General features: G+C 47.9%; 1 protein-coding gene across 1 annotated transcript in view; it reads right to left on the bottom strand.

Moving 5' to 3' along the window:
• Window positions 1–23,541, bottom strand: part of PTH1R (parathyroid hormone 1 receptor) — a 112,527-nt gene extending 88,986 nt beyond the window's left edge. Inside the window, exon 1 of the mRNA XM_086741681.1 lies at window positions 23,393–23,541. Coding sequence (XP_086597807.1) covers window positions 23,393–23,467 — 75 coding nt within the window. The 5' untranslated portion in view covers window positions 23,468–23,541. The remainder of the gene's footprint in view (window positions 1–23,392) is intronic.
• Window positions 23,542–24,409: the final 868 nt, after the last annotated feature.

The raw sequence follows: 24,409 nt of genomic DNA on the forward strand, positions 1-24,409 counted from the left end.
GTGTGGAGAGACCCAGGGAGCTTCTGGTGCAGCAGCAGGTTGTATGGTGGGTTGCAGGATGGGAAAAAAGGAGGCACGGGGAAAGGACCAAGTAATTTTGCACTGAAAAGAGACACAAGGCTCCCAGCAGACCCAAGCCTGCTGTGGTCCTCACGGTCTTGTATCTTCTCTGCCATGGCTGCTGACCGGATCTGCTCTGGTGGGATGGTGCTGCATGTCCCCATGCTGCTGCCTGGGGTGATTGCTGATACGTGTACCTCTTATTTAACCACATACCAGGTGCAGAGCGAATCCGTCCTCTGAGCCGGGTTTGGTTTGAACTGTTAACTTTGTTCTAGTGTCTGGGCTGCTCTCGTGAGTGTGGGAGCTTTCCTGTTTAAAGAAAACATTTCACATAGATTTTGAAGGTGTATTTCAGCTAGAAATCATAGCATCCTCTGCAATTTTAGTGTTGCCTCTGCTTTCTTCTTCCCTGACCTTCCTGTCCTTGGAGGGCCTGCAGACCAGATCAATCCTGCTTCATAAATATTTTACCGACTACCTAAATATGCACCAAAGAGACTCTTTGCCTCAGATGAGAATCCTGTCGCCAGACAGTGACGTTGTGCTATCAGAGTGATACCCAGACTAAGCCCCCAGGATGCCACCAGAAGAGCAAGAGACGGCACCTCTGTGCTGGTGACTCCACATCTATTTTTTATGATGCAGACAGGAGGATCACCGTCAAGGAGGCCAGGGGGTCCCCTTCTAACGTAGTCCCTTGGCCCTTCCTTGAGAGATTTATCCCAGCTCCTTTCTGTTGATAGGGGAAAACATGAAGACCCTATGGGGAAGGGTGCAGGGAGGTTGTCCATCCAGTTGATGCTTTATGTCCTCCACCTCACATCACTCGAGAGGGATGTAAGTGCTTCAGACCGTATCTTTATCCTTTATCCAGCTGCTGCCTCCAGGGAAGGCTGGACCTTCCCCACATGGCAGGTGTAAACGGGGAAGAAAGGACCAGGCAGAGGCACAGGTTCAGGTTGTGGGGATTGCATTCATCCTGGGGCTTCCTGGTCAAGGGTTCAGCCTCCCATCAGCATCCTCCTCTGCAGAGGTGGCTGATACCCTAGACATGTCTTGACCTTGCTCTGTTCATTTTTGCTCATGCGTGAGAGGGAGAGAACTTGTATGAGCTCCATCTCGCAAGCTGGAGTCCCATCACCACTGACCAAATTTATTCTTCTACCTCTGTCCCACTGGGGGCCAGATCTGATCTCCTGCTAAGAGCAGTTGTGTTTATTGCCATTGGCTTACAACCATGAGACTAAGAGCCCTCTCTTAGCCTTTACTCCAGCTTTCTCAATGACACAAGAGGGTCGTTGCCCTTGTCTTTGAAGGAAGCTGTAGGATGAGGAGGAAGAGATACAGCTCAGAGCACAAACCCTGTCAAACTAAGCCTTTCCTGCCAAGCCCATCACGGGACATTTCGAGTCCTGTGACTGCTGAAACTCTGCATGAGCTTGAGATTGAAATATTCTGTGTTTGCTGAGTGCACCTATTTCCCTAGTCCTTCCTGAACGCCAGTTATGCCACGTGGGCTGAGCACTGATGATGCACTGTTGGGGTACGTGCTATGTACATGCATGTAATACCTCTCATTGCAGACCTGCTTTGCATAATGCTAAGTCGTTCCATAAGAGCTTCGTGAGGGAGTAAGAAAGCCCAAGGTTGGCTGGATGACCATCATTTTTTGAAGGATGCAAACTCACAGGGACAACATTTGCCCCATTTCTTCCTGCAGCTCCCAGAGCTGGCATGGTTCTGAATTTCAAAAAGCGTAGCATAAAAATATCACTGCTGCAAGGCCAATTTCATTTACTGACCTGATGCCTTTACAAGAAAATAATACACTCTTTTTCTGCAAGGCAGATGAAAATATATGGTATCAGACCTGCCTTTGTTTCCCACTGTTTTGGGTATTAGCAAATGAGTCTGCCTCTTTTCAGCTTTCTGCCTCTTTTAGGTGCTTTACGCTATTAGATAAACCCGCAGCAGAAGGAAAGGAAATTGAATTAAAAATTGATCTGCTCTACCTCCTGGGAGCTCTATGAAAGGCAGCATCCCAACATTTCCTGGGTATAACAGGAGGAAGGAGAAATAATAACCCTCAAAAAGGAGGAAAAGAGGGGTGGGAGCATTAATTAGACTGAAAAGATACGTAGGTTGCACTGCCTGTGTAATTTTTTAGTAGATAACCGGACGGATGGTGCACGGGACTACCCAGATGTGGTGATATTTCCAAAAAAAGCACTGGTGACTGAGGGAGCAGAACTGGCACCAGTTCAGAGGGGGCTGGCTTTCCCGGTCATGTGCATTCATACGCAGGTGATAATGGCCCAGAGTTTTTAGAAAATATCTAGTGTTTCAGGGGTCTGAACTTGCAGCATTTTTAGAGGGCTCGAGTCTGCAGACCCATGTGTATGCCTGGAGAACAAGGATTGGCAAGACCTGGAAAATCAGGTCTGGATTCAGAGGATACCGATTTCCTCCTGGATCACCTGCCCTGAGCAGAAATGGGGGCTGGTCCAGGTCCCCCCTGTGCTCATGCACCCGACTCCCATGTGCCTGTGCTCTGCAGTGACATTGCATGCCTCCCTGTGAAGTGTATATAAACATGCTGTAAAACACCACCACTACAGAAAACACAGTGAAGATTACAGGCGGTGATTTGGCTGGCCTGCGTTAGCTGTTTTGTAGCGCTCTGGTGATGCAAAGCAGCTGTCAGCTTGGTCATTCCTGTGAACAACCCTTTCGTATTAACCCAGCCTTGCACTTGGGTCTGGAGGTACTTGGGAATCTGCTCCATAGGTTGCACCCTTGATGCACATCTGCATCCTGGGGACACTGAGGGATGCCTTCAAGATATCGACATTGAAGTGTAAGTGCCTGGCTGTGAATAAGAAACCCATGGAACGGAAGCTAGCTGTGGAGAACGTAATTACAGTTAAACTTGGAGACCACTGACAGTTACACAACAAAGTGAACCCAGCCCCGCTGGAGGCAAATTGCTTTTGTTCTGCTTGAGAAAGGAAGGTTTTGTTGACAGCCCAGATATCTGCTTTCAGACAGGAAGGCTTAGAAAAAGTCACACAACCATTTCTTACTCCCTTAGATAATTCTACCCAGGCTGGTTGGCTTTCTTGTCCTAGAGGGCTGCCACTCTGGGCTGAGGCCGTGAAAATAGCAACTCAGCTCCTCTCATCCTCCAGTCACCACCATCACCTGCGAAAAAACTCCCACATTAAAAATGTAGTGATTCACTGAGGACATGCTCTTTGCTTCCTCCTCTCCTTCCCTGAAAGACAATTGTCTGCAGAGGGGATTATCTCAGGGTTTTAAAACATCCTGATGGGAAGTTGCCTTAGAGAAGGAAGGTGAAATTAAAGAGGTCTTGGGTACAGTGAGGAAGGTGGAGGTGGTGGGCTGGGTGGTCTTTGGGAAAATCATGTCACTGCTCAACTCTTAGAAAGACAGTTCTAGTGGGAAGGACCATGCCCATTGTCTTAATCAAATGCAGAATAAGGTCTGTTGTAATGGCTTTGGCGAAGGTGCTGGAGCTGTTTTAGAAACTCCCAGTGACCGTTTCTCTCCCTTTGTGAGGCAGTCTGGTCCCTTGCCCTACTATCGTCTCTTAGAAAGCTTCTTCTGACATTTAATGTGATTTCCTTTGCTGTAATCTAAGGCCATCACCTCCTGTCCCTGAGGGACACGAGGAACATATTTTTTCCTCTTCCTGTCTGAGCAGAAGTCTTTTATGTGTTGGAAGGTTGGAATCATGTGCTCCCTTGATCTCCTCTAGACCAGACGTCTTCTCTCCTCAGCCTCACAGATCATGAGTTCTCTGTTGCTCTTGGGCCATCTCAGGACACAGCCGAGTGTCTGCACAGATGACCTTCACACTTGCTATAAGGAGTTTTATGCCATCAAAAGAATGCTGTCATTATTAATGTCTACACCAAAAGATTCCTCCCATATCTTGGATGTAGGACATGGAGCCTCTAGAAGGAAGGAATTAAGGTCTCAACCTTGAATCCAGACAGGCAGTGTAAAAAGCAGAGGACCTGTGATTTGCCAGCCTTCGACACTAATGTTCTTGCCATGTTCTGTGTGAGACTGTGGAGTCTCATGCAGGTACTGGAGGGGTTTCTCCAACATACAGACATACTGTATATAGGCTGGCACCTATGGACTGCGAACAAGAAACTCACTGACTTGAGCTCCTGCCGTAGCCTCATGGGCCTGCAGAAACCCAACCAAGGCATGGCAATGAGTCATTGCCTACCAGAGTGGGACAAAGTCACCTCCTCCACTAGATGTATGAGAAAGCATTATTCCTGGACTCTGTTATCTATGAGGGACAAGATTGCTCAGAAACAAGGAACTGCTTATGGCAGATGCATAACCTTTGAGCCAAAAATCTTCTCAAGTGTCCTAAATAACCTGATGGAGGCTGTACTGACTAGTCCTTGGTAAGTGGACACAGGCTAAGCACATCTTTGTGGTCTGAGGAGCCCTCTCAAGCCCGTTGTGTCTTTCCGGGGAGGGAGAAGGGTTGTTCTTAATAACATTGGCTGTGCTTGGCTACAAGAACTGTGGTGTGACGAGGCAGTTGTGGGACATCAGCTAAAGTCAGGAGGTGGCAGGTCTGAGACACTCGTGCCATATGTGGTTGCATTAATTGCCGCAAGATGTTGTGGCACAAAAAAAACTTGCAAGGATTGAAGGCATGACCAAATCAGAGTCCACCGAGGGTTATTCAAAGCAGAGACCCCAACATTAGCTTACAAGTTCACTGTGGAGTAGACTAGCCTCTGGCTTTCTCCTGGGGCCAAAACATTTTTCTTCTTTAAAGAGTTCTGAAATTTACTGGAGTCTTTGAACCCTCATGACTACATCACATTAAACGCTCTGCTTTGTTGCCTGGGAGTTGGCAGGTCTCTGACCTCTGCCTGAAAGAGCTTCAAATCCATGCTTGGTTTTGATACCCTTGATCTTGAATTCTAACATTCTGCCTTTGATTCGGGCCAGCACCACCTGCTTCAGATGAAGGCAAAATAAATTTTGTGATACACAGCTATTAAATAGTCTTCTGTTGGAAGAAACTTCTTCTTGGCCTTTATTTAGAGCAGAGTGGCTTATGTCCTGAAGTATCACAGTATAGATCACTTCCCAAAAATTTTATTACTGTAGTATATTAATGGTATTTCTCTCAATTTTTATGCCTGTGCTTGAATCCTTCTCTGCCTCTGGTCATAATACAGTCTTACAGCAGTGAGTTCTGCAGAAGAAATGTGCATTGGTATAGAAAAAAAACAGCACTATGGAAGGATATTTTAGACTAGACTAGAGTAGACTATGCTAGTTCAGTCGGAAGCCTTTTTACCCAAAGGCTATCAGAGGTTTCCTAAACGTTCAAAAGTTTAATTAACTTTTTCACAAGGAATAAGAAGAGACAGGAGACAGTTTTGCAGAAAACAAACTGATACCCTGCACAAACTCAGCTTATCCTGCTCAGCTGAGCAGGAATCTGAAACCATATCCACGCGCACTCAGGATGCAGGGGGAGAGGGAAGGTAGTTGTTTCAGAGCGGCTGCTGAAACCACAGAGCCGTCGTGCACAGTTCCCATTGTAACGATCTCTCAAATCCATTAGCTGTGATTATTTTACACCCCACCTCCCTCCCATCCCCAGGTTGATTTGCAGCAAAGGCAATGAGAAAGCAGAAAGCTTCTCTGGCCAGACTCCATCATCTACAGGGGCAAGTAGACCCTGGGGAACATCAGTCCCCATCCTCGTTTTCCCCTCAGATCATCCAGTACTGCTCTGCTGCTGTCAAACACCTCTGAAAGGAGCTGGGAGTGCAAGAGTGTCCATGAGATGCACGTCTCTGTCTATGCGCTCCCCTCCACGCTGACGATCATTTGCAACTGAGGATAAAGAAGCCTCAACTGAAACGAGACACTAGATTTGCACAATAGATTTGGGAGGGGGAGGACAGGAAGATGTTATTTTTGGCTGCTTGCCTACAGCGAAACCAGCCACCACTTTAAAGCCGGTAGATCTGTCTTAGTGACTCCTGCGGGAGGTGCAGGCTGGAGATTTACATCAGTATTTGTAGGACAAACACTTTTTGGGGCCACAGATAAGGGTCTGTTGCTGTGATGCTTATCTTTATGCAGACTTGCAAAAAAACACATCTCTCTTCTGAGGAACTTACGGCTCAGCTCCCAGAAATTAGGGTGTGAAGTTGTTTCGATGATAACTCCCTCAGATTTCAGTCAGTACCTAGATGCTTTGAAAGCCAAGCCTAAAGAAGCAAGTTGGACAAAGCATAGAAGAACCAAAAAAGGACGAGGCTTCTCAAAGTCACCCGAGGGGGATTGTCAGAGCCAGAAATAGCACACAGGTTATTTTGGTGCAGAGCCATCTCCATCCTCAGCCATATAAAGGTTAAGCATCTAACCTAGTGTGTTGTTCAAGGCTCTTTCTACAAAGAAAAGCAGAAGCAATCAGCAGGTGATACAAAACACCTTGCATGGGATGAGAGAAAAAGTCTGACTGACATACTGACTGTGGAAGAAGCCTCAAGAAATAATTTTTTAAAGTCTAGATAAGGTGAGATTAATCCCATCTGCTGATCTGCAGCTCAGCAGAAGCCAGCAGCACACTCGGTCTCCATCTAGGCTGGTCTTCCTATCCCATGGTCCACAACAGCCAGTGGTTGACAAGGTCTTGATGAGTGATCTCCAGATTCTCTACAAAACCAGAGTAAACACCAGCTTTTTTAACTAAAGGTGAGCAGATCCAAAACATGATGGTCTGAAGGAAATATTGGTGGCTAACTGTTCCCTTGGCCACAGAAACGTGGAAACTATTGACTGAGTGGTGGCTTTCAACCTTTGTCTGTCGTTTGTGAGCCCTTCACTATTTCTTGGTGGAGACATGGACCCTACATCAAAACTGTAGTTCTGTTAATGACAGACTTTGGGACTTTTCTCCACTTTTCACAAATTCTTCAGAGGGTCCATTGCTGTCAATGAAGCTGGAGACTAGAATCAAAACCAGGGAGGTACCGCCTGAAATAGCAGGTACTGCTGGTGGTTCCATGTATTCCTGAAGATGATGGGAGTCTGTGGTGTAACTGTACCAGCCAGTCTCCAGAATCACATGAAAATGTAGAGATAAAATCATAGAATAGAATACTTTAGGTTGGAAAAGACCTTTAAGACCATCAAGTCCAACCATTAACCTAACACTGCCAAGTCCACCACCAAAACATGTCCCGGAGTGCCACATCTACACATCTGTTAAATACCTCCAGGGACGGTGACTCAACTGCTTCCCTGGGCAGTCTGTTCCAATCCCTGACAACCCTTTTGGTCACCAAGGGACAAGGACTTGACATGGTTTCCTCAGAAGTCCCTGCTCAAGTGGAGGTTTTCCTTCTGGTCTTCGAAAACAGTTGGTTTATTTACAACCAGATAAAAGTCTATTTATAACTTTTTTCTTCCCAACAAAAGGATTTTAAATTTTTATTTAAAACACACCATTTGATCTGAAACACAATACTCTGAATAGAAAGGAAGGACAAAATTCTCAACCTTGCTGTGGGCTTGGAAGGATTTTTATTGGTAACAACCACTTGGATTACTACAGCAGCTGCAGGTTTCGACTGGGAATTGGAAATGTCCAGAAGTTACTACAGCATAATCACTTAGGCCAAAATCCACCACATGTACCTGAGCTGCCCTAGGCTAAGCCTCTCCAGCTTAGTCAACAGAGAAAGACAGACTCTGCTTGTGAGGGGTGATGCACCCTTTCCAGGTCTCTGTCTTGCTCCACTGACCACAGAGAGGAAAATCCCAAGTCTTGCTTTGCCAGAGGCTGTTCAGTGGCAAGAAACAAGGTGTTGAGTGCAACTTGATGCCCTGCAGTAGCTTTCTTGGCCTCGCTCTCCTACTCCATGGCTTCTTGCTGGTCCTGTGCCACGTCTACCTGCCCTTGGCAGACATCTCAGACACCCCGGGTGCCTCTAGACAACTACCTGAAGGCAAATGAATTGAGCCTTCATTGCCTATGTAGAGTGAACTGAATATCTCCCCAGAGTCATTGCTATGCTGCTGGCTGGAGCTCCACGGATGAGCTCAGACCACAAAGACGAGGTAGATATCTAAACATCTAGGAGAAGGCAAGAGGAAACTCCTGCCCAGGATGGCCAAGGGAAGAGGGGAGATGAAACTGGACCAGAGCATGAAGCAGACTCTGTCTGTAAAACCTTTCAGCTCCAACACCGCCAAGAGGAAAGAGGAGCACTTGGAGGAGAAAGCAGCTTCCTAGGTATCCCCCTGTGAGATGCTCACGCACCTACTTGTGATACCCATGCTCACGTAGTTCAAGACTTTCCCTGCATTCCCCAGAGGCCACTTTCAGCTCTACGGTTCTTACTCTGGCTATCCTCTTAGTCACATTCAGGATTCTTTTTACAAATTTTGTAAAATTTGTAATTCATGCACAAAACACAGGGTTATGCTCTTTCCAAAGGTGCGTTTCCCAAACCTAAATGCGAAAACGTCAAGGTCAAGGTCTCCTAGCTCTGAACACCACAAATGCAACAACAACAACAACAAAATCTTCCCCAAAGCACTGCAGAAATGCAATTTTATCTTGAGACATTTGCAGAAAAATGCCTATTCATATACAAACAAAACAAACAGTAGTCATCCCCAAAGGAGTGAAAACACAGGAGATGATTGTTGTTTTTTTTAATTTGCCCTGACTCTCTCCTTTACCACATGGTGACTAGCTAGATGATGAAAGTGAAAAACATCAAAAGAACTTTTCCTTTCAGTAACTCCCCTAAACTCTAAGGGATCCTCCCCTAACTCCCGAGGATGACTTGCTGAAGGACACACAGGAGGAAGATAATAGTATTTGCTTACTCATTTTCTCCAACCGTTTCAGGACATGGGTAACTATCCATGCATCAGGACCATGAGTTCTCACTCCTTTATCTGGTGTTTTTTAAGCCTGGCTTTAACTCTAGAGTGCCAGAATAAGGAGAAGAAAAGGAAAAGAAATAACTTCCCCTTTTTGAAAGGCTCATGGTATTTTAAGCAACTGTCATAATTTTGGGGAATATTTTCCACCGGTAATCATTCAAGTGGGTTGCTATGACAGAATCTCCTTCCCTGCAGCACTGGGTGCTACCTTCAGCCCTCTTTCGTTCGGAGGAAAAAGAGATGTCCATTGTACTGCAGAAGCTGAAGAGGTTTTTTTTTCTTCATGGCAGAGGGGAAAAGATGTACAAAGTCAGTTTTTGGTATCAATGGCAGAATAAGTTCAGAGCAGACAACTTTCATGGAGACTGGGAAGCCTGTGAGAACATCCTGCTGATGCCACTAACCGCAGTTCCATAAACAAAATATTATTGTCTTAGAAACAGGGAGGATGCCTTAAAAACAGGGAAGATGCAACAATAAGATTACCAAACCAGAAACAGGTGAAGAAAAGAAAGAAAGAGGAGAAAGATGCAGCGCTAAGCCAATAGACCTGGGCTTTGCCTCGTAGGGTGGCTTGTTTGGAGGTGGCTGAGAGCTACCTAGACCACAGGCAGAAGCAGTCCCCGTCAGCTGGCACTGATGGTACCTGGCAGACAGAGACTCTCCTGAGGGCTACTCTGCCTCTGCCTGACCCAGTGATTCAGCTCGCCTTGCTGCAGACATCCACAGTATCACGAGTTCAGCACCCAGGATCTCCCAAAAGTAAGGCAGCAATTCGTGATGTCATGGCGTATGTTATTTGCTCCCCTTCATGTGCCTGCCGTAGCATCTGTCTCCTTGCTGGATCTCTGCTGCTTATGGAGCAAAACTATCACCTCCAAAGAAGGCTTTGAGATGGAGAGGCTGTGGCCTCCAAAAGCAGGTGAGATCCGTCTTATCTGACATCCAAACAAGCTTGATAGTGTCACGGTCAATTCCATGCTTGCTGTTGGGACTCCTGCCTCTCTCCAGGCAGCACAGACAGAAGGGAAAACCCAATTTTGTGTATCCACAAATCCCTCACAGCATGCTTAGGTCTTGATTGCAGATGCAGAGCCCTCCCTCTCCTTGCACTCCCCACTCCCTTTGTGCATTTACGGAGTGGTGTTATGGTCCCTGGGACGCCCCGTGCTGGGCATGGCTGGGCCACTTCTCCTGCTTGTGTTGCCAGGGACTGGGAGGATGGAGGGATGGATGGCAGCTCTGAGACAAGGGACCGTAGGATGCTTCTCTGACGGCCGTCCCCAGATGTGGCTGCACCCTGGCTGGTACCCCTTTGTCTTTCTGTGACCTGACATAGCAGATTCCCCAATCTTCTCCCACTCTGTGAGCTCACCTGTGGAGTTCTATCATAGGTGGGGAGAACCAGCATGGAAAGTTCTACAAACTGCCTGGGTGGACCCAAACCCGAACTCCTGACAGCTTTCCTTAGGCTTTATAACACCTGATACTGTCTGAAAGCCAGACACAGCTGAGAGCCTGTTTCACGCTGCCTTGGAAAGCAAAGCAGGGACAATGAAGGGGCCCTATCTCCTCTGGTCTCCCCTTCCCAGGAACAGGTATCCCATTTATTTCTCTCCCGAGCTCCTGGCCGAGCCTTTAGGGCTCTGCCTTCCCACTCTTGTCTGGTTGGTGTAAGTAATTTTCACACTCTCATATCCTCACTTTCTTGCCAGCGTTTGTGGGACGGGATGAGCTGCAAATTCCCTGCACAGAGGATGCAAGAGGCAAGGCAAAGGCTCAGCAGGCAGATTCTAAAGCAGACAGCCCTCTCCTCTTGTACTCCTGCAGGCACAGCAGCCAGAAAGCCCATGGAGAGAGTTTCTTTCTTTCTTTCCATTTTTTTTTTCCCTTTTCCCTTCTCCTTTCCTTTTCCGCTCCCATCAGCAGCTGCCTCCCGAGCCCGTCCCCCGTCCCTCCCGGCACCATGCCTCCTGGAACGTCGCAGCTCTGCTCTTTCATGAGCAGTGTGTGGTATTCTGACTCCGACGATGCCGAGCCCTGCCAGCGAGCCACAAACCACAGGTATCTGACCCTGTCCCAAGCCCCGTAACACTGATTAATGTCCTGATTCACAGCCCGATAGGGTCGGCACAGTCGATGGCCGAGACGGGGCACCACCCCACTCCTTGCTCTCTCCTCCCTGCAGACCCACTCTCCCTTAGCTTGGGGAGTAGGGAGGGGGATCCATTCCAAAAAAACCACCCGGCAGCAACCGCAGGCTGGGAGCGCGGGAGCTGCCAGCAGCGGCCAGGAGCTGTGCATGGCCGGGGTGCCGTTACAACAAGGCCAGCTCTGTGATTACGGCACATTAAGCCCTCAGTGCGGTGCAGGCAGCTCTGGGGGATGACGTTCTTCCCTGCTCCGGCCAGTCAGCTCCCACATCTCCCTCATCTCTTCCTTTTGCTGGGCATGGAGGGGAGGCACTGGAGGGTTTGATGTGCTGCTCACCTGGAGCTGAGGGCAACCATGGCCTCAAAGTTACGGGGGAAGGCATGGAGAGGAGAAAACATGTACATGCCCTGGTGAGAGATGGAGGGGAGGGAGGAGGAATGGTCCCCAGAGTGGAAAATATAGGTTGTGACCCATTGCAAGAGGCCAAATCAACCCTGGAGCATGTTGCAATGGGGCATCCATGCATCTTGCTGTTGAGCTAGAGGCATCCCCACACTTCAGGGGTACCAGGTGGTGGCTTATGGTGGGACTTTCAACAGAGCCCTTTTTCGGGCCTGTTGATGCCTCGGATGGGATGGTAGCAGCGACTGAGCCATGGAAGACGACCTGCTGTAGTGTGGGATCCCTGCCCACGGGACCACAAGCATCACCTCATCCAGTGCAAGAGAATAAATCAGCTGACTCCTGTTCCATGCCCACTTCAACCATGCTCGCATCCATACGTCTACCATATCATTTTCCCAAAGCAATGTGGCCTCATCCAAGCCAGCTCCTACAGCCCACAGTACACTCAAAATGTGCCAAAGCATTATTTGGTGTAGTGCAAGCTGGTGAGAGCTAAAGACAGGCCAGGGAGCATGCTGGCAAGGAGGATCGCAGGACAGCACTTCAGCCCCCGCCCACCTATTTTTACTTATTAGTGAAGGTAAAGCCCTGTCAGCCAGGAGCTTCTTTAGGCAGTGCCAAAGCCTCATCTGTTCTCTCCTGTCCATCTTTCTCCCTGGATTGAAAGAAGATCCCTGGTCCTCGATGCCTTTTCTCCCTCGCTCAGCTTAAAAAGAACCTCTTGCCCCATCAAAGCAGTGCCAGCCCTTGGGACGGGACCTGTCCTGTCCTTGTATGCTTGTACGTATTGCTGCCCTGTTCCAGGGTTCAAACACCAACACAAGGCTTTAAGCTAAGACCTTGGCCCCTCCACAAAATGGGCTTATCTCCTGCTGTCTCATGACCTGTTTTCACTAGAAATATCCTCTTTGTATCCCAACAAGCCAGAAATATGAACTGTGCCTTCTCGGGCACCACCTGTTTCCAGCCAGAATGGGTGTTTTGTAGGAGCTGTGGGACCTGTTCCAGTGTTTGTCACTCCTTTTCCCCAGTCTTGCACTAACAAAGCTGGAAAAGGAGACACAAAGTGCTGGGATTTATGAGTCAAACAGCCTTCTCTTCCCAATTAATTCTGCTTTGCATTGCCCTGTGAGCTTTCTGGAAAACACGGGCTTCCCAACCAGATGCTTTTGGATGCATGAGCTACAAATCTTTGCCTGGTCCACTTTCTACAGGGTGTTAACTCTGAACCCTAAGGAGGTACTTCCCAGTGGAGTATTTTTCCCTTCCATTTCATTTCAGATGTCCATTCTGAAAGCTGGGGGCTTAGGGCCAGCAGTAGTATAAGGAATAATGATGCTACCAAGAGGTAAAGAGGAAAGTGATGAATAAGGAAATCCAGAAAAGAAGCAAAGGCTACTACCATAGCAGTAAGACAATGCATAATTGGATCTTCTGGAGTACTAACAGTGCTGATAATGAAGGCTGGCACTGTTAGCAGAGTAGAAGGGACTTAGGCATGAGGCTGGGAAAGGAATTCCATGCCATTCCCTATGGGTTGTCACCCACGCGACCCCTCAGCAACAATGCTGACAACTGTTAGGCAGCAAATTTGGCTGCTTTGCTATTACAAGAGGGATGGGTGATTCACCTCCATGTCAGCAGAAACGGGAAAAGCGGAAAACAGAAGGATGCCGGGATCCAACTGGGCTGTCTGCTCCCAGTCCACCTCAGGCCTGTCCTCCACTCACCTCTGTTCATGGGACAGCAGCCAGTTCACCCCTTGGCTTGGCCATTGTTCTGCTTATCTGGGTAACTCCGAGCCCTCATGGCCCCAGGAAAAGCTGAGTCAAGTCAGCCAAAAACATGCCAGCATTGACCCCCATGGAGACCCTCTTTGTGTTCAGGCTTCTTGGCACAGAACCAGGGCCAAATCCTTACCTGGGTACAAAACAAGAGCTGACTCTGTTCCATTTTCACTAGCTGAAGCATGCTCCCCTCTCCCTGCACCTCCATAAACCTGAGTCATCTTTCGCTGATGATAGAGTAAATTAGGAGTTCACAGTAGCTGTGAATTTGAACGGCCTGATTTGCCACTTCAAGTCCTACAAAATACGTGCAAAAGGCACTTGAAGTTCAATTTGTTGATCACACTGATGTTGTCAATGATATCAAGGAATACAAGTGCAAAATCAACACAAAAATTTGAGTAAGAGAGAAGAAAAAGCAATCACCTATTGCACAGTTCCCTTTAAACACCGATGCTAAATTTGCTCAAATCTCTCAGATTCAGACATCATGATTTGGCATCCTTTAAGAATGGACCCATTTCCACAGTTGAATCCAGCCCTATCCTGTGGTCTGGAAAATCTGGCCTGCCAGCATGCTTATCGTCCTTCCCCATTGCCACTACAGCCAGAAATAAGAGTGACACTCCCCCCTTTCAGATCCCCCCCAAATTGCTCATGTTTAAACGCTTTCAAGAAGGTATTCATTGCACAAGGCAGCCAGCCACAAAAGAAGCTACTGAAGCATGGCCGAACATGGTTTGGAGAAACATCTGGAAACTGGGGTCTTGTCATCTGATCCAGATCTCTCAATTTGCAGAATACTCTCCCTTCCCGTCCGGATGCAACCCAGGGCCAGGAGACCAGGACCAGCGTGTGCCAGTTGGGCTGCTCCAATTTACCCTCAGTCTCTCTGCGTATTTCCCTGCAGTGGCACTGATTGATATCAGATGAGACTCTCTTGGCCCTTCTGCGCTCCACATCACTGATTTACGCCAGTAGAAGGCTCTGGCCCCTTGAGCTTTGTGGTTTCTATGATGAGGTTAAGGCAAATCACAGGGAAAATCTGATCCCAGGAATGAAACAAAAAAAGAAAACAACAAACATGCTTCATTGTGGTGGTGAAAGGCTGACAGAGAAACACCAGTCATGGTGGGAAATGAATTGGAAATGGAGCTGGTACTCTGCAGCGGGATCATATGGTGGGATACTCCGAGACTGTTTAACGATGCTACAGCATGAGTCAGAGCCACACAGTTCTACCCGCGCGCTCACTCGTATGCACACACATACACAACTTTTTTATACCAAACCCTGTGTCTTTGTCAGCTGAGGAAATAAAACCTCGAGGTCCACCCAGGTTCTGCGGGGTGCACTCACCGGTGATCCGTGGTGGGATGCTCTGCAGCCAAGCAGGGTCCTTGAGGGCAGCTCTGAGATGCACGAGTACCCGTTGCTGACATCTAAAGCCGAGCGAGGGAAATCAGCCCTATCCTGCTTTGTCCCCATCCAGCGGCTAGCCTGAGTAATTTAGCACAAGGGAAAATAAGCCAAAATAAGCTGCGTCTACACTAGACACAGTGCATCAGACCCTCTGACCACCTACTGGCATGTGTTTTAGTAACCATGGCCATTTAGACCGGGAAAACATTTCCACCTCACTGCCTATAGAGCCATCTCTCTCTCTTACCCCTTTTCTGGGAAGAACAATAAAAATAAACTGCGTTTCCAAATGCACAGGGCCCAGCTTCACCCCCCGCAAGTCCTCTGTGCCTTTGCTGAGCAAGAAATGCCCAAAAGCACATGGAGAGTCAACGGGAGAGCTAAATCTCAACTCCTGGTCTCCTCTCCTTAGCAAAGAGGCCATTTTAGAGCAAGTAATTCAGTGAGCGTAACCTTGAGGGCACTGGAAGAAAACACAAGCCCAGAGAAAACTTTGAGGACATCAACTGTGAGACACTAAAAGGCTTCAACAGCTGATGGCTTTTGATACACCAGCAATTCTAGCTTTTGAAGCTCTATATGTTGGTTGTCTCTTAGAAGTTCCACCTCTTATCTGCTCCCTCTCACTTCTTTTTTTTTTTTTTTTCTGTATTTTTACTGAGCTGAGTGAAATTGCTAACCACGAAATAGATACTACATAATGCTGCTTTATTGATCTTACTCTTCAAATGCAGCTAGGAGAAACAGGTAATTTCCTTGCAATCCCTCGCCGTAGCTGGTATCTCAAAGCTACTTTAGCTCTGATGGCTCAATTTCTGCAAGGAGAAGCGGTTTCGGATGTTGGGGTTGAGAAGAAAGTCAAGGTAACATTGAGGCGAGGCAGTGGTTTAGGCAATAAAAGCGGGATAGATGGAAACAGCACATGAAATTCATGGAAATCAGTCCAGTGGTTTCAATAAATTCTGGAATTTGATTTGTGTCTTTGTGAAGCAAAAGAGGCTACTGGCTATTTGCTCCTGGAGGAGATCAGGCATCTCCTAATGTGTTTTAATTAACAAACTAAAGGTCCGGCGGTCTCAGCCTACCTAGGCAGAGCAGGGCCAGGGTGCTTCCAGCTTCTGAAACCCTCCTCTTCCTCCCAAGATAAGTAATGTCCCACTCCGTGTCTGCCACCAGCACCATTCCTGTGCTGGTATGGGTGGTGTGTGGGATAGGACCAGGACTCCCCTGGGGATTCTGCAGTCCCTTGAGTGCTCAAGGCATATAAACTAGGTGAATAAATCAAGGCAATAAGATGCTTAAATGACTTACTAGTAGTCCTAAACAGCGGCGGTCTTCCAGAACCCCACCGAGTCTCAGTTAACTGACCACTTGTCCTCTGCTATGTGCCCAAGAGGTGGTAATTCCTCACCATCTGCTGCGCCTTACAAAACGCCTCATCCCCTAACCCGGGGCAAGCATCAGCTAGGTTTTGAAACTTCTTTGTTTCAATACCACTCACTTTTCTGTTAAAACATACAGAAAAAAATTAACGGTCTAGGTCCCAAGCTGAAGTTCAGTGAAGGGAAGAGAAGGTTTTCTAAGGACACCCAGTGACTTTCAAACCTGCCTTTACAGCTGCAAGTGAGGTTGCTTCTTGCTCTTAGTGTGGCAGGACCAAGCAGATAAATACGCTGAAGTGTTTGGAGAGAGGGGAAGGGAGGCTGAAGTACAGATAACATCGAGGAACCCTGATTAGCAACAAGGCAGCCATGTGAAAAACAAGATAACCAGCCTGCCTTGCGTGCTGAGACAGCAACTCCTGTCTCCAGCCCTTGCCCCAGACACAGACCTAGGAGGAGGTCTTTTTCAAGAGGCCAAGTCTCCTTTTGATGAGTTGCCCTTATCTGATGGGCAGCTGATACTCGAGGTCGTTACGGTGGAAAGACTCAAAGACATCGAACACCTTTGGACTCTGAAGGTTCATTTCTTCTGCGCTTTGACAGGGTCAGAGAGGCCATGTTGGCTGGTCCTGCCTGGTTCAACACCTTCCTCAACTCGGACATAAAGGGAATGGTTTTGCTTGACCTTTTCACTGCCCTTGCAAGCAACAGACCAGAAAGCAGGTAAGTACGTACCAACTGCGTTGTATCTCATCTTGTCCGGGCCACTTCTGAGCCTTGGAAGTCCCTGTTTAAGTCTGTAGTGCTAAATAAAAAGTCTTGGCCCTGCCCTTTGGCTCTGAGGCCAAGTGGCACCGCACACCTCATGTCTACAAGCCTAAACTAAATTTTCTCCCCCAGAACTCAAGAGTGTAGTCATACCCCTGACCTATGTTACCCCACACCATCAAGTCTTTGCTGTGCAGATGCCGTTCACTGACCCAGCTAGAAAATTTCTGCTGTGTTTATTTTCCTTTTTTCCATCTTGGGTTAGTTTTGTGTAAGCTCAGTGATTTGAATCAGCTTGCGGAAGGGTGCACAGGGTCAGGAGGGAAGAAGGGAGACAGTAGCACAATCCCTGCGCTGCTGAAATCCCTTGAACCAGGGATGCTGGAGGGGTGAGAGAGTAAACAGGCAAAGAAGCCCACTTTCTACTTTGCATGGTAAAGGAACAAAACATGTGTCCAGAAAGACGGGCCAGCCTTGCAGAATATTTCAGCAACCGAACCGGTGCCTGAATGCTGTCAGAGGGATTTGCGCTAAAGGAAGATCGAAGTACGATCTGTTAAGAGGACGCCGTCAGTCCAAAATTTTCCTTTCTTGAAAATCGGGTTTCTGCAAGTCAGCCCAAGATAAGCCTCTGAAGGGAAGGGAAAATCCTAAACTGCAGAGCCCCTCCAATAACTGGCAAGGGTCAGCCCGGCCTCAGTGGAAATAAAAGGATTAATGCCAAGCCAGGTACGTCAAGCATGAGTTTGGGTGTTTTCTCCCCATGACACCAGACAGCAAAGCCCAGACTGACCCAGCAGGTATTCTGCTGGCTGAGTTTCAGCCCCAAGAGTAATTTGTTTATTGCCACGTCAGGAAAGGTGCGAGACAAAGATCACCTTTAGCACAGCAGCTCTTGCAAGGCCAACTGAAGTTTGAGGTGTTAGAGGTCGAGAGAGCCAAAAGACATTATAACAGCCAACTGGATGCAGTTTTGCCCCACACTGGGGGCAAAATATCTTTGATATGTTCTAATCTTTAACATGGGCTGATGCTGTTGAGTTCTTCCTTTTGGTCAGGACTTGCTCTGAGGAACGCATTTTCTTTGTTTTTTTTTTTTTTTTTGTAATGGTTACTAACTAAGAGATAAAATTTCACTCACAGCAGGAGCTGAGCAGATGAAGAAACCTCTCTACGCTTGCCCCTTTGCAAAGAAACAGCCCGTTGAAAAGGGTGGGGGATCCCTGCGGGCTTTGGACAGTGTCAGAGGGCGAGGGGGTTTGAGGGACCAGAGCTCAAAGGGCTGAGAGGACCCCAACGCCGGCTGTGGAGTTGGAGAGCTGCACGGTCTAGTGAGTACCTAAATACACAACAAAATTCATCACCCTCTCCCAGAGGTGCGGGATGAGGCCGCAATGAGGGTTGTTCTGCAGGAGAGATTTAAGTTGGAGGCAGCTGTAGTCCGGCTCTGCTATTCCCTCCTCCTGATCTTTAGGCACAAAGAAAATTCAACGACTGCCGGGTTTGTCTGTAGCTGTACCTCTGCCAGCAGCTCTGGGGAGCAGGATTTCCCCAGCCCTGTATCTCTGTGTCAGGAGAGATGCTCTACCACCTCACCCCACATGGCTCAGTAATCGCTGTGATTTAGGAGTTTCAGTGAGATGAGCGGGGTCACTGTGCTCCAAGTAACTTTGCAAACCAGGGACTGATTTCAACAGAATTTTGTTCAAGGGACTGAGCTGTGGTTTCCCAAGCAGAGGGAAATCCTCCAGCCAGCATCTTTACATCCTAGGAGAGTCCCTTATCAGTACACCCAGCCCAGGAAAAAGAGATGATATGAGAAACATAGCTGTGGGAATGACTCCCAGACTCCCAGCATCGTTTTTCAAAGGAACGTGGGAGCGCAGGACGATGGTGGCAGGGGCAGCAGCTGTCCCTGCTTGAGCTGTCTGAGCTGGGGGTTACCCCTCGCAGGGACTGCAGACACACCACCCTCGCCAGAATAATCCCACCGAGCTCAAAGCATCACTCAGGGCTATTTTGAGGAGGCCAGAAACCAAACAACAACTGCCTGGACCCGAAAGGCACACCGCGGATTTCATTTCCTCCAGCCTTGACCCCCTCTGTGTGCGCGGTTGCCCCATTGCTTTTCCTCTTCCCGACACAAGGAGCTCACGCTCAACTCAGCCCGCTCAGGTCAGACTTGCCACCGGGCAGCTGAACTTTTTTTGGCTTGCCTGGGATGAAATCACAGCCCATGCATTACCCTGACGCGGAGGCTTGTTTGCTTTATATTTTGCGGTTGAGTGTTTTATAGTCCAGGGATATCTGCTAATCCCGAAGTACAATAACAAAAACTCTATCTTTCATAAATACACGGGGCAGAGATGGGCACGCTCCCAAGAATGTGCGGAGGGAAGAACATTTCAGCCGTTGTTTCCCTGCGCTTGGAGCTTGTCTTTATTTAATGAAGTTAGACAGTTAGTTGGGATTTGCAGGATCTCTATGCAGGATTATTGTACTATTATTCTTCTTTTTATTATAGGCCGTGTTCTGATGTAAAATATTATTATCTTTCCCTTCCAGCTACAAATTATTCAACCCCAAGTCCTTTCCCTTTCCCAGTCTATGAAGACGTGGGTCTGATCGGAGGAAAAATGAGAAACAAGTCAAAGGACAAAACGCCGACCAGCATCTCCTTAATCCAATTGCTTTGCTGCCTGGGCACCGGGGTCTTGGCTAGTTGGTGACCCTAGTACCACTCTGGTGTGAAGCGGGAGAGCTTTTCTGATTTATTCTGGACCTTCCTGCTGGAGACGAACACCAGTGCTGGTGTGGACGCAGCTCCCTTGGGAACAGGGGCTGGGAACCTTCAGAAACCCTGCAGAAGGCTGGTGGCTTCTTCTTCTTCTTCTTATTATTATTATTACTATTACTATTACTATTACTATTACTATTACTATTACTATTACTATTACTATTACTATTACTATTACTATTACTATTACTATTACTATTATTATTATTACTATTATGCAGAGTGTCTCCTCCAATGGCAAGTGGGTTGGGGGCTGCCAGGCTGAGATTGGCAAAAGAAGGAAACAAAGTGAAAACCGAAGGAATGAGCAGAGCAAACCATGGGATTTTCTTCTGGGAGATGGGACACGGGGAGGTTTTTCTTCAAGGAACTCTGGCAGCACCTTTAAGATAAAATCATAGTGCCCACATCTTAACGTCTCCCATGCTCTGCTGATGTCAGACCCTACTTTTAAAGCTCCTTTTGCACACATCTTCTTTTCAAGCCCATGTTTGCAGGGCCATTTGGCTCAGGCCAGTCTTGCTTCCTTGGCCACCTGTCCCTCTCAGCTGCCCCTCGGATGCTCAGGACAGGGATGCTGATCTCGCTATGGACTTTGCATTGATGCAGGCTCATGGCGGGGCCACGATTTCTGCACGGACACTTTTAACACTGAGAGGACTCACTCCTGCAGCATTTTTACGGGTGTTTATGACTATACTCTGGTTTATGGCTAATGCAGGGACATGCAGCCCACGTGCTGCGGAGAAGTGATTCAGCTGCCAGTGTCCTGGCCCATAATGTATCAGTGACACAGGCAATTAAAAAAAAAAACCATTTCTCATCCTTATTTCAGCACTCTTACTTCAAAAAGTGCCTTTACTATCATCCTTCCTGGCTGACAAAAGGAGTAAAGGGAGCGATAGCTTCAGATTGAGGATGCACCATGCTCTGTCCCATCTCAGCATCACCAACTCTCAGATACGAAGCGACCGAGCTGCAAAAAAGCCTAGGATTTAGGGCCACAGCTCTCAAGATTTGAGCTTTCCAGCCTCAGACACATGAGCTGTGCCCTGGAGCACTGAGCGGTTGGCTGCCTCCGCCTGCAGGAATCCTCCTGACTCAAACCCCACATCAGAGGTTTGCTGTGCTCTGCTGGGGGGGTGAAAGATGGGGTACCACTTTTAGCTCAGCCCAAAGCTGCCACAGAGCCTGTCTCTGAACTAAGTCCTTGCTTCCCTGTCCTTTTGCAGCTACTCGCACTGATTTTTGCTTGTTGCTTCTAGGAGAGACTCGGTGACTTCTATTGATGGCAACACATAAACCACGCTCAGACCTGCTACCCAAATACCGAATATACGTGCGACCCTTCTTATAGGGTAGCTACTAAGACATCACCATGCTGAAACACGCGATCAATACCATACAGTGTTTTCAAAGTTCACATAAAAATCAAGTTAGTTTGGGAAAGACACATCAACAGAAAAAAAAAAAAATCAAGCTCTAGGCACCCTGCAAGTTGTTCCCTGCCTCGCAAGTTGCTGTAGGGTGGGATAACATGGGGCCGACCTTCTCATTCTGCCTCAGTGGATGCCAGAAGGGACGCACAACATCTCTGTAGCCCTCGAATTGTCAGGGCGACATTTCAAACGTTCTGGCAACTCCGCCAGTTGTCAAGAGCGGGTTTGGAAAGCAAGGGAAAGTATCTGAAATATGAACTTCATCCTGGGCTGAATTAAACCCAATGGGGTTTTTAGTGGCAGGACCCTAAATCAGTACAGGAGGGGATCAGGCTTTTGGAAACGCAACAGAAGAAATGCTCTTGTGTGTTCCTCACCTTGCCCTTCTCAGCAAATTTCCCTGCTTTCTGGCCCCTCTATGATTCTGGCAGAGGTATTCCTGATTTACACCCAACCCCAGCTCGTCCCGAGCCGGTGCATGGGGCACTTCCATCTGCACCAGCCAGGAGCCCCTGTCGCCTTGCCCATGCTGCTGAGCAAAGCGCTTGTGATCTGAAGGTGTTTGTTTTGATGGGGATAGAAGGGATAAAACACTCGCTGGGAACATGAGATGGCTGAGACTTGGTTCACTGTCTGATGCTTTCCAGTTTTTGGAGGTATAAGGATGGAAGAAGGTAACAAACCGGGAATAGGACTGGAGATGCACTCTGCAGCCCTCGCCTCTCTTTTCCGCGTCCTGAAGTTTGTCAAACTACAATCTAATTATTTCAAGAACTTCATTTTCGCTGATGTTAACAGAGACACCAAGGCTGGCAGGAATTTTGGTGCCGGCTTCAACAGCAGCAAGGCTGCGGAGCTGAGGGGTAGCAGGTGCTACGGGACCTACCCTGCCGTGATATGGCTCCAAAGTCATCCATGGGCACAGAGATGTGAATCCAACCCCAGAACAAAGGAGAAGCCTCTGCCATCACTAAACCCTAACAAATCTACAGGTGATCTCCTCAGTTTCCCTAATTTTCTTTGGATTTTGAAGGGCTTATTTGTACTTAGAGTTAGACCAAGACAGGGATGGACTGCAACAATGATTGTTTTCTGAGGGGACGTTTCTTCTCATTTATTGATGAGAAGTTTCCCTCTAGCACGATGCTGGACATGGGGGGGAGATACCCCCCCACCAACCCTGCCCAAGGTCCCACGCAGTCCCTACCAAACCCAGGGGACAGGGCCCAGGGTGATGGTTTTTGGAGGGTCAGGAAGGACCTGGCTGGAGCCAGAGTTAGGGTGACGCACTCCCTTCCAAACACATCTCCGTCCCCCGTGGAAAGCAGACACTGCTTTGGGTGGTGGTCGTGCTCCTTCCCAGACCAGAAATGGCCAGTGGTGCTGATTCCAATGATGGAGAAAGCAAGGAAAGTACGTGCCAAAGCAGCACACCCATCCGTGGGTTAGTATCTGGTGGCCAATTCCGTGTGACATCTCCCTTCACTTCTGCAGAAGGGCTTTGGAGAACACCTGGGGCTGCAGAAGAAGCTCTGTAGATCTCAGCCCACTCCCTATCATCACTACCAAGGCAATTTTGATGGATTTTAGCCCTTTTTGCTACCTCTGTAAAGATATTATGCCCCGGTGTGTGCAAGAACAGGTGAAAATAGTGCCAGGGAGCAAAGGGTTAATACTACTTTCATGCCTCTGAGTGTAAACTGTCTGCAAGCCCTGCGCTCTAAGGTCCTCTCCAAATTTAATCCCAAAGAGAAAGGCAGTGTTTCACTGAGATTAAGCAGGTTTGCAGATTAAGGAGATTAAATTAAAATGAAATTTGTCATCTTGGGGGAGGGGGACTAAAAAAAAAAAAGAAGAAAATAAAAAGAAAAGGAAAAGTTGCCCTTTACCCATAGGTGTCTTTTAATTTATCCCCTAAGTGCTTTCCCCAGATCCCTGTCAAACTGCACGCCTTCCTGTCCGGAGGGATTTTAAAAGTGATTCAAACTCTTTGGGAAGCACAGACATTTTAATTTCATCTGGTGCAGCAACTCCTTGAGACCAACTGCACACGCTATCTGCCAGCGAAATGAACCACTGGGCTGAAAAAAAAAAAAAAATCCTCTCTAAACCCTTGATACAGTAAATTACTCATCAAGGAAACAGCCGCGCAGATCGTTCAAGAATGCGAAGGCGAAAAAAGACAGAGGGACTCACCAGAGCGTAGACCGAACTCAAGACGGAGCAGCAGAGGATCAAACCCAGACTGTGATAAACCAGATATGATCCCATATCCAAGAGGCTTCTTCCAGCATCCAAGCTCACTCAGGGAAGTAGGAGGACGAGAGGTCTTCCAGCGCTCCGGTCGCAGATGATTTCTCCTTCCCTCCCGCCACCCAACCCCCCCCCCTCCCCTTTTCCAGAATTTGTGTTTGTTTGATTGTTTGTTTGTTTCCACAGTTTTAGCCAGAAAGGCACATGACGAGAAACCCCGGTCCTTTGCTTCGTTTTCTCATGGCTGGAGATCTGGGCAGCTCCCGAAATGCAGCCGAGGAGCCCATGTGAAGCCAAGCAACTTCGCTCCCTTCAGAGCTCCAACCCTCGGTGCCGGTTGTTTTCCGTGTGCATCTGTCTCGGAGCAGAAAAAATCACATCCATATGTCAAAACTGCTCTTCTGTTTCCTTTTTATGAGGCAGTGGGAAGTTCAAATAATTTCTTTGTCAAACGCAAACACACAGAGAGAGGGAGGGAGGGAGGAGAAGGCGAGAGGGGTGGAAGGGGTGGGAGATTGGAGAGGGTGGGGGAGGCTTTTAACCACTGCTTTATTTTTAGATCCAGTAATTTTATCTTTTAGGTTTCAGAGGAGTTTAGAGCTGGGGGGGGGGGGGGAGAAAAAAAAAAAAAAAGCTTTTGCTTCTTTTTTTTTTTCCATCGTCTCTTTTCGGCATGCAAACAAATCGCAAAGGCGAAAGTTAAAAAAAAAAGTGAAAACTTGGAAATATTTTCACTTAGCAATTACCTTTTCGCAAACAGTGGTACTCTGGGGGATTTTTTTCTTGTATATCCCGGCGCGTTTCAGCTCCACAATAGGTTTATTCTGCCAGCCTTCCAGGTTGCAGTGTGTTTTAGTCACAAATGGGGAGATTTTTTTTTTTTTCGCTTCTCTCTCCCTCTCTGTCTCAAAGGATCTGCAGTTTCAAAAAGCCGATTGAGTACGGCATGAAAGCGTGGGG

Source organism: Chlamydotis macqueenii, chromosome 2 (genome assembly GCF_036417535.1).
Source record: "Chlamydotis macqueenii isolate bChlMac1 chromosome 2, bChlMac1.mat, whole genome shotgun sequence".
NCBI lineage: Eukaryota > Metazoa > Chordata > Aves > Otidiformes > Otididae > Chlamydotis > Chlamydotis macqueenii.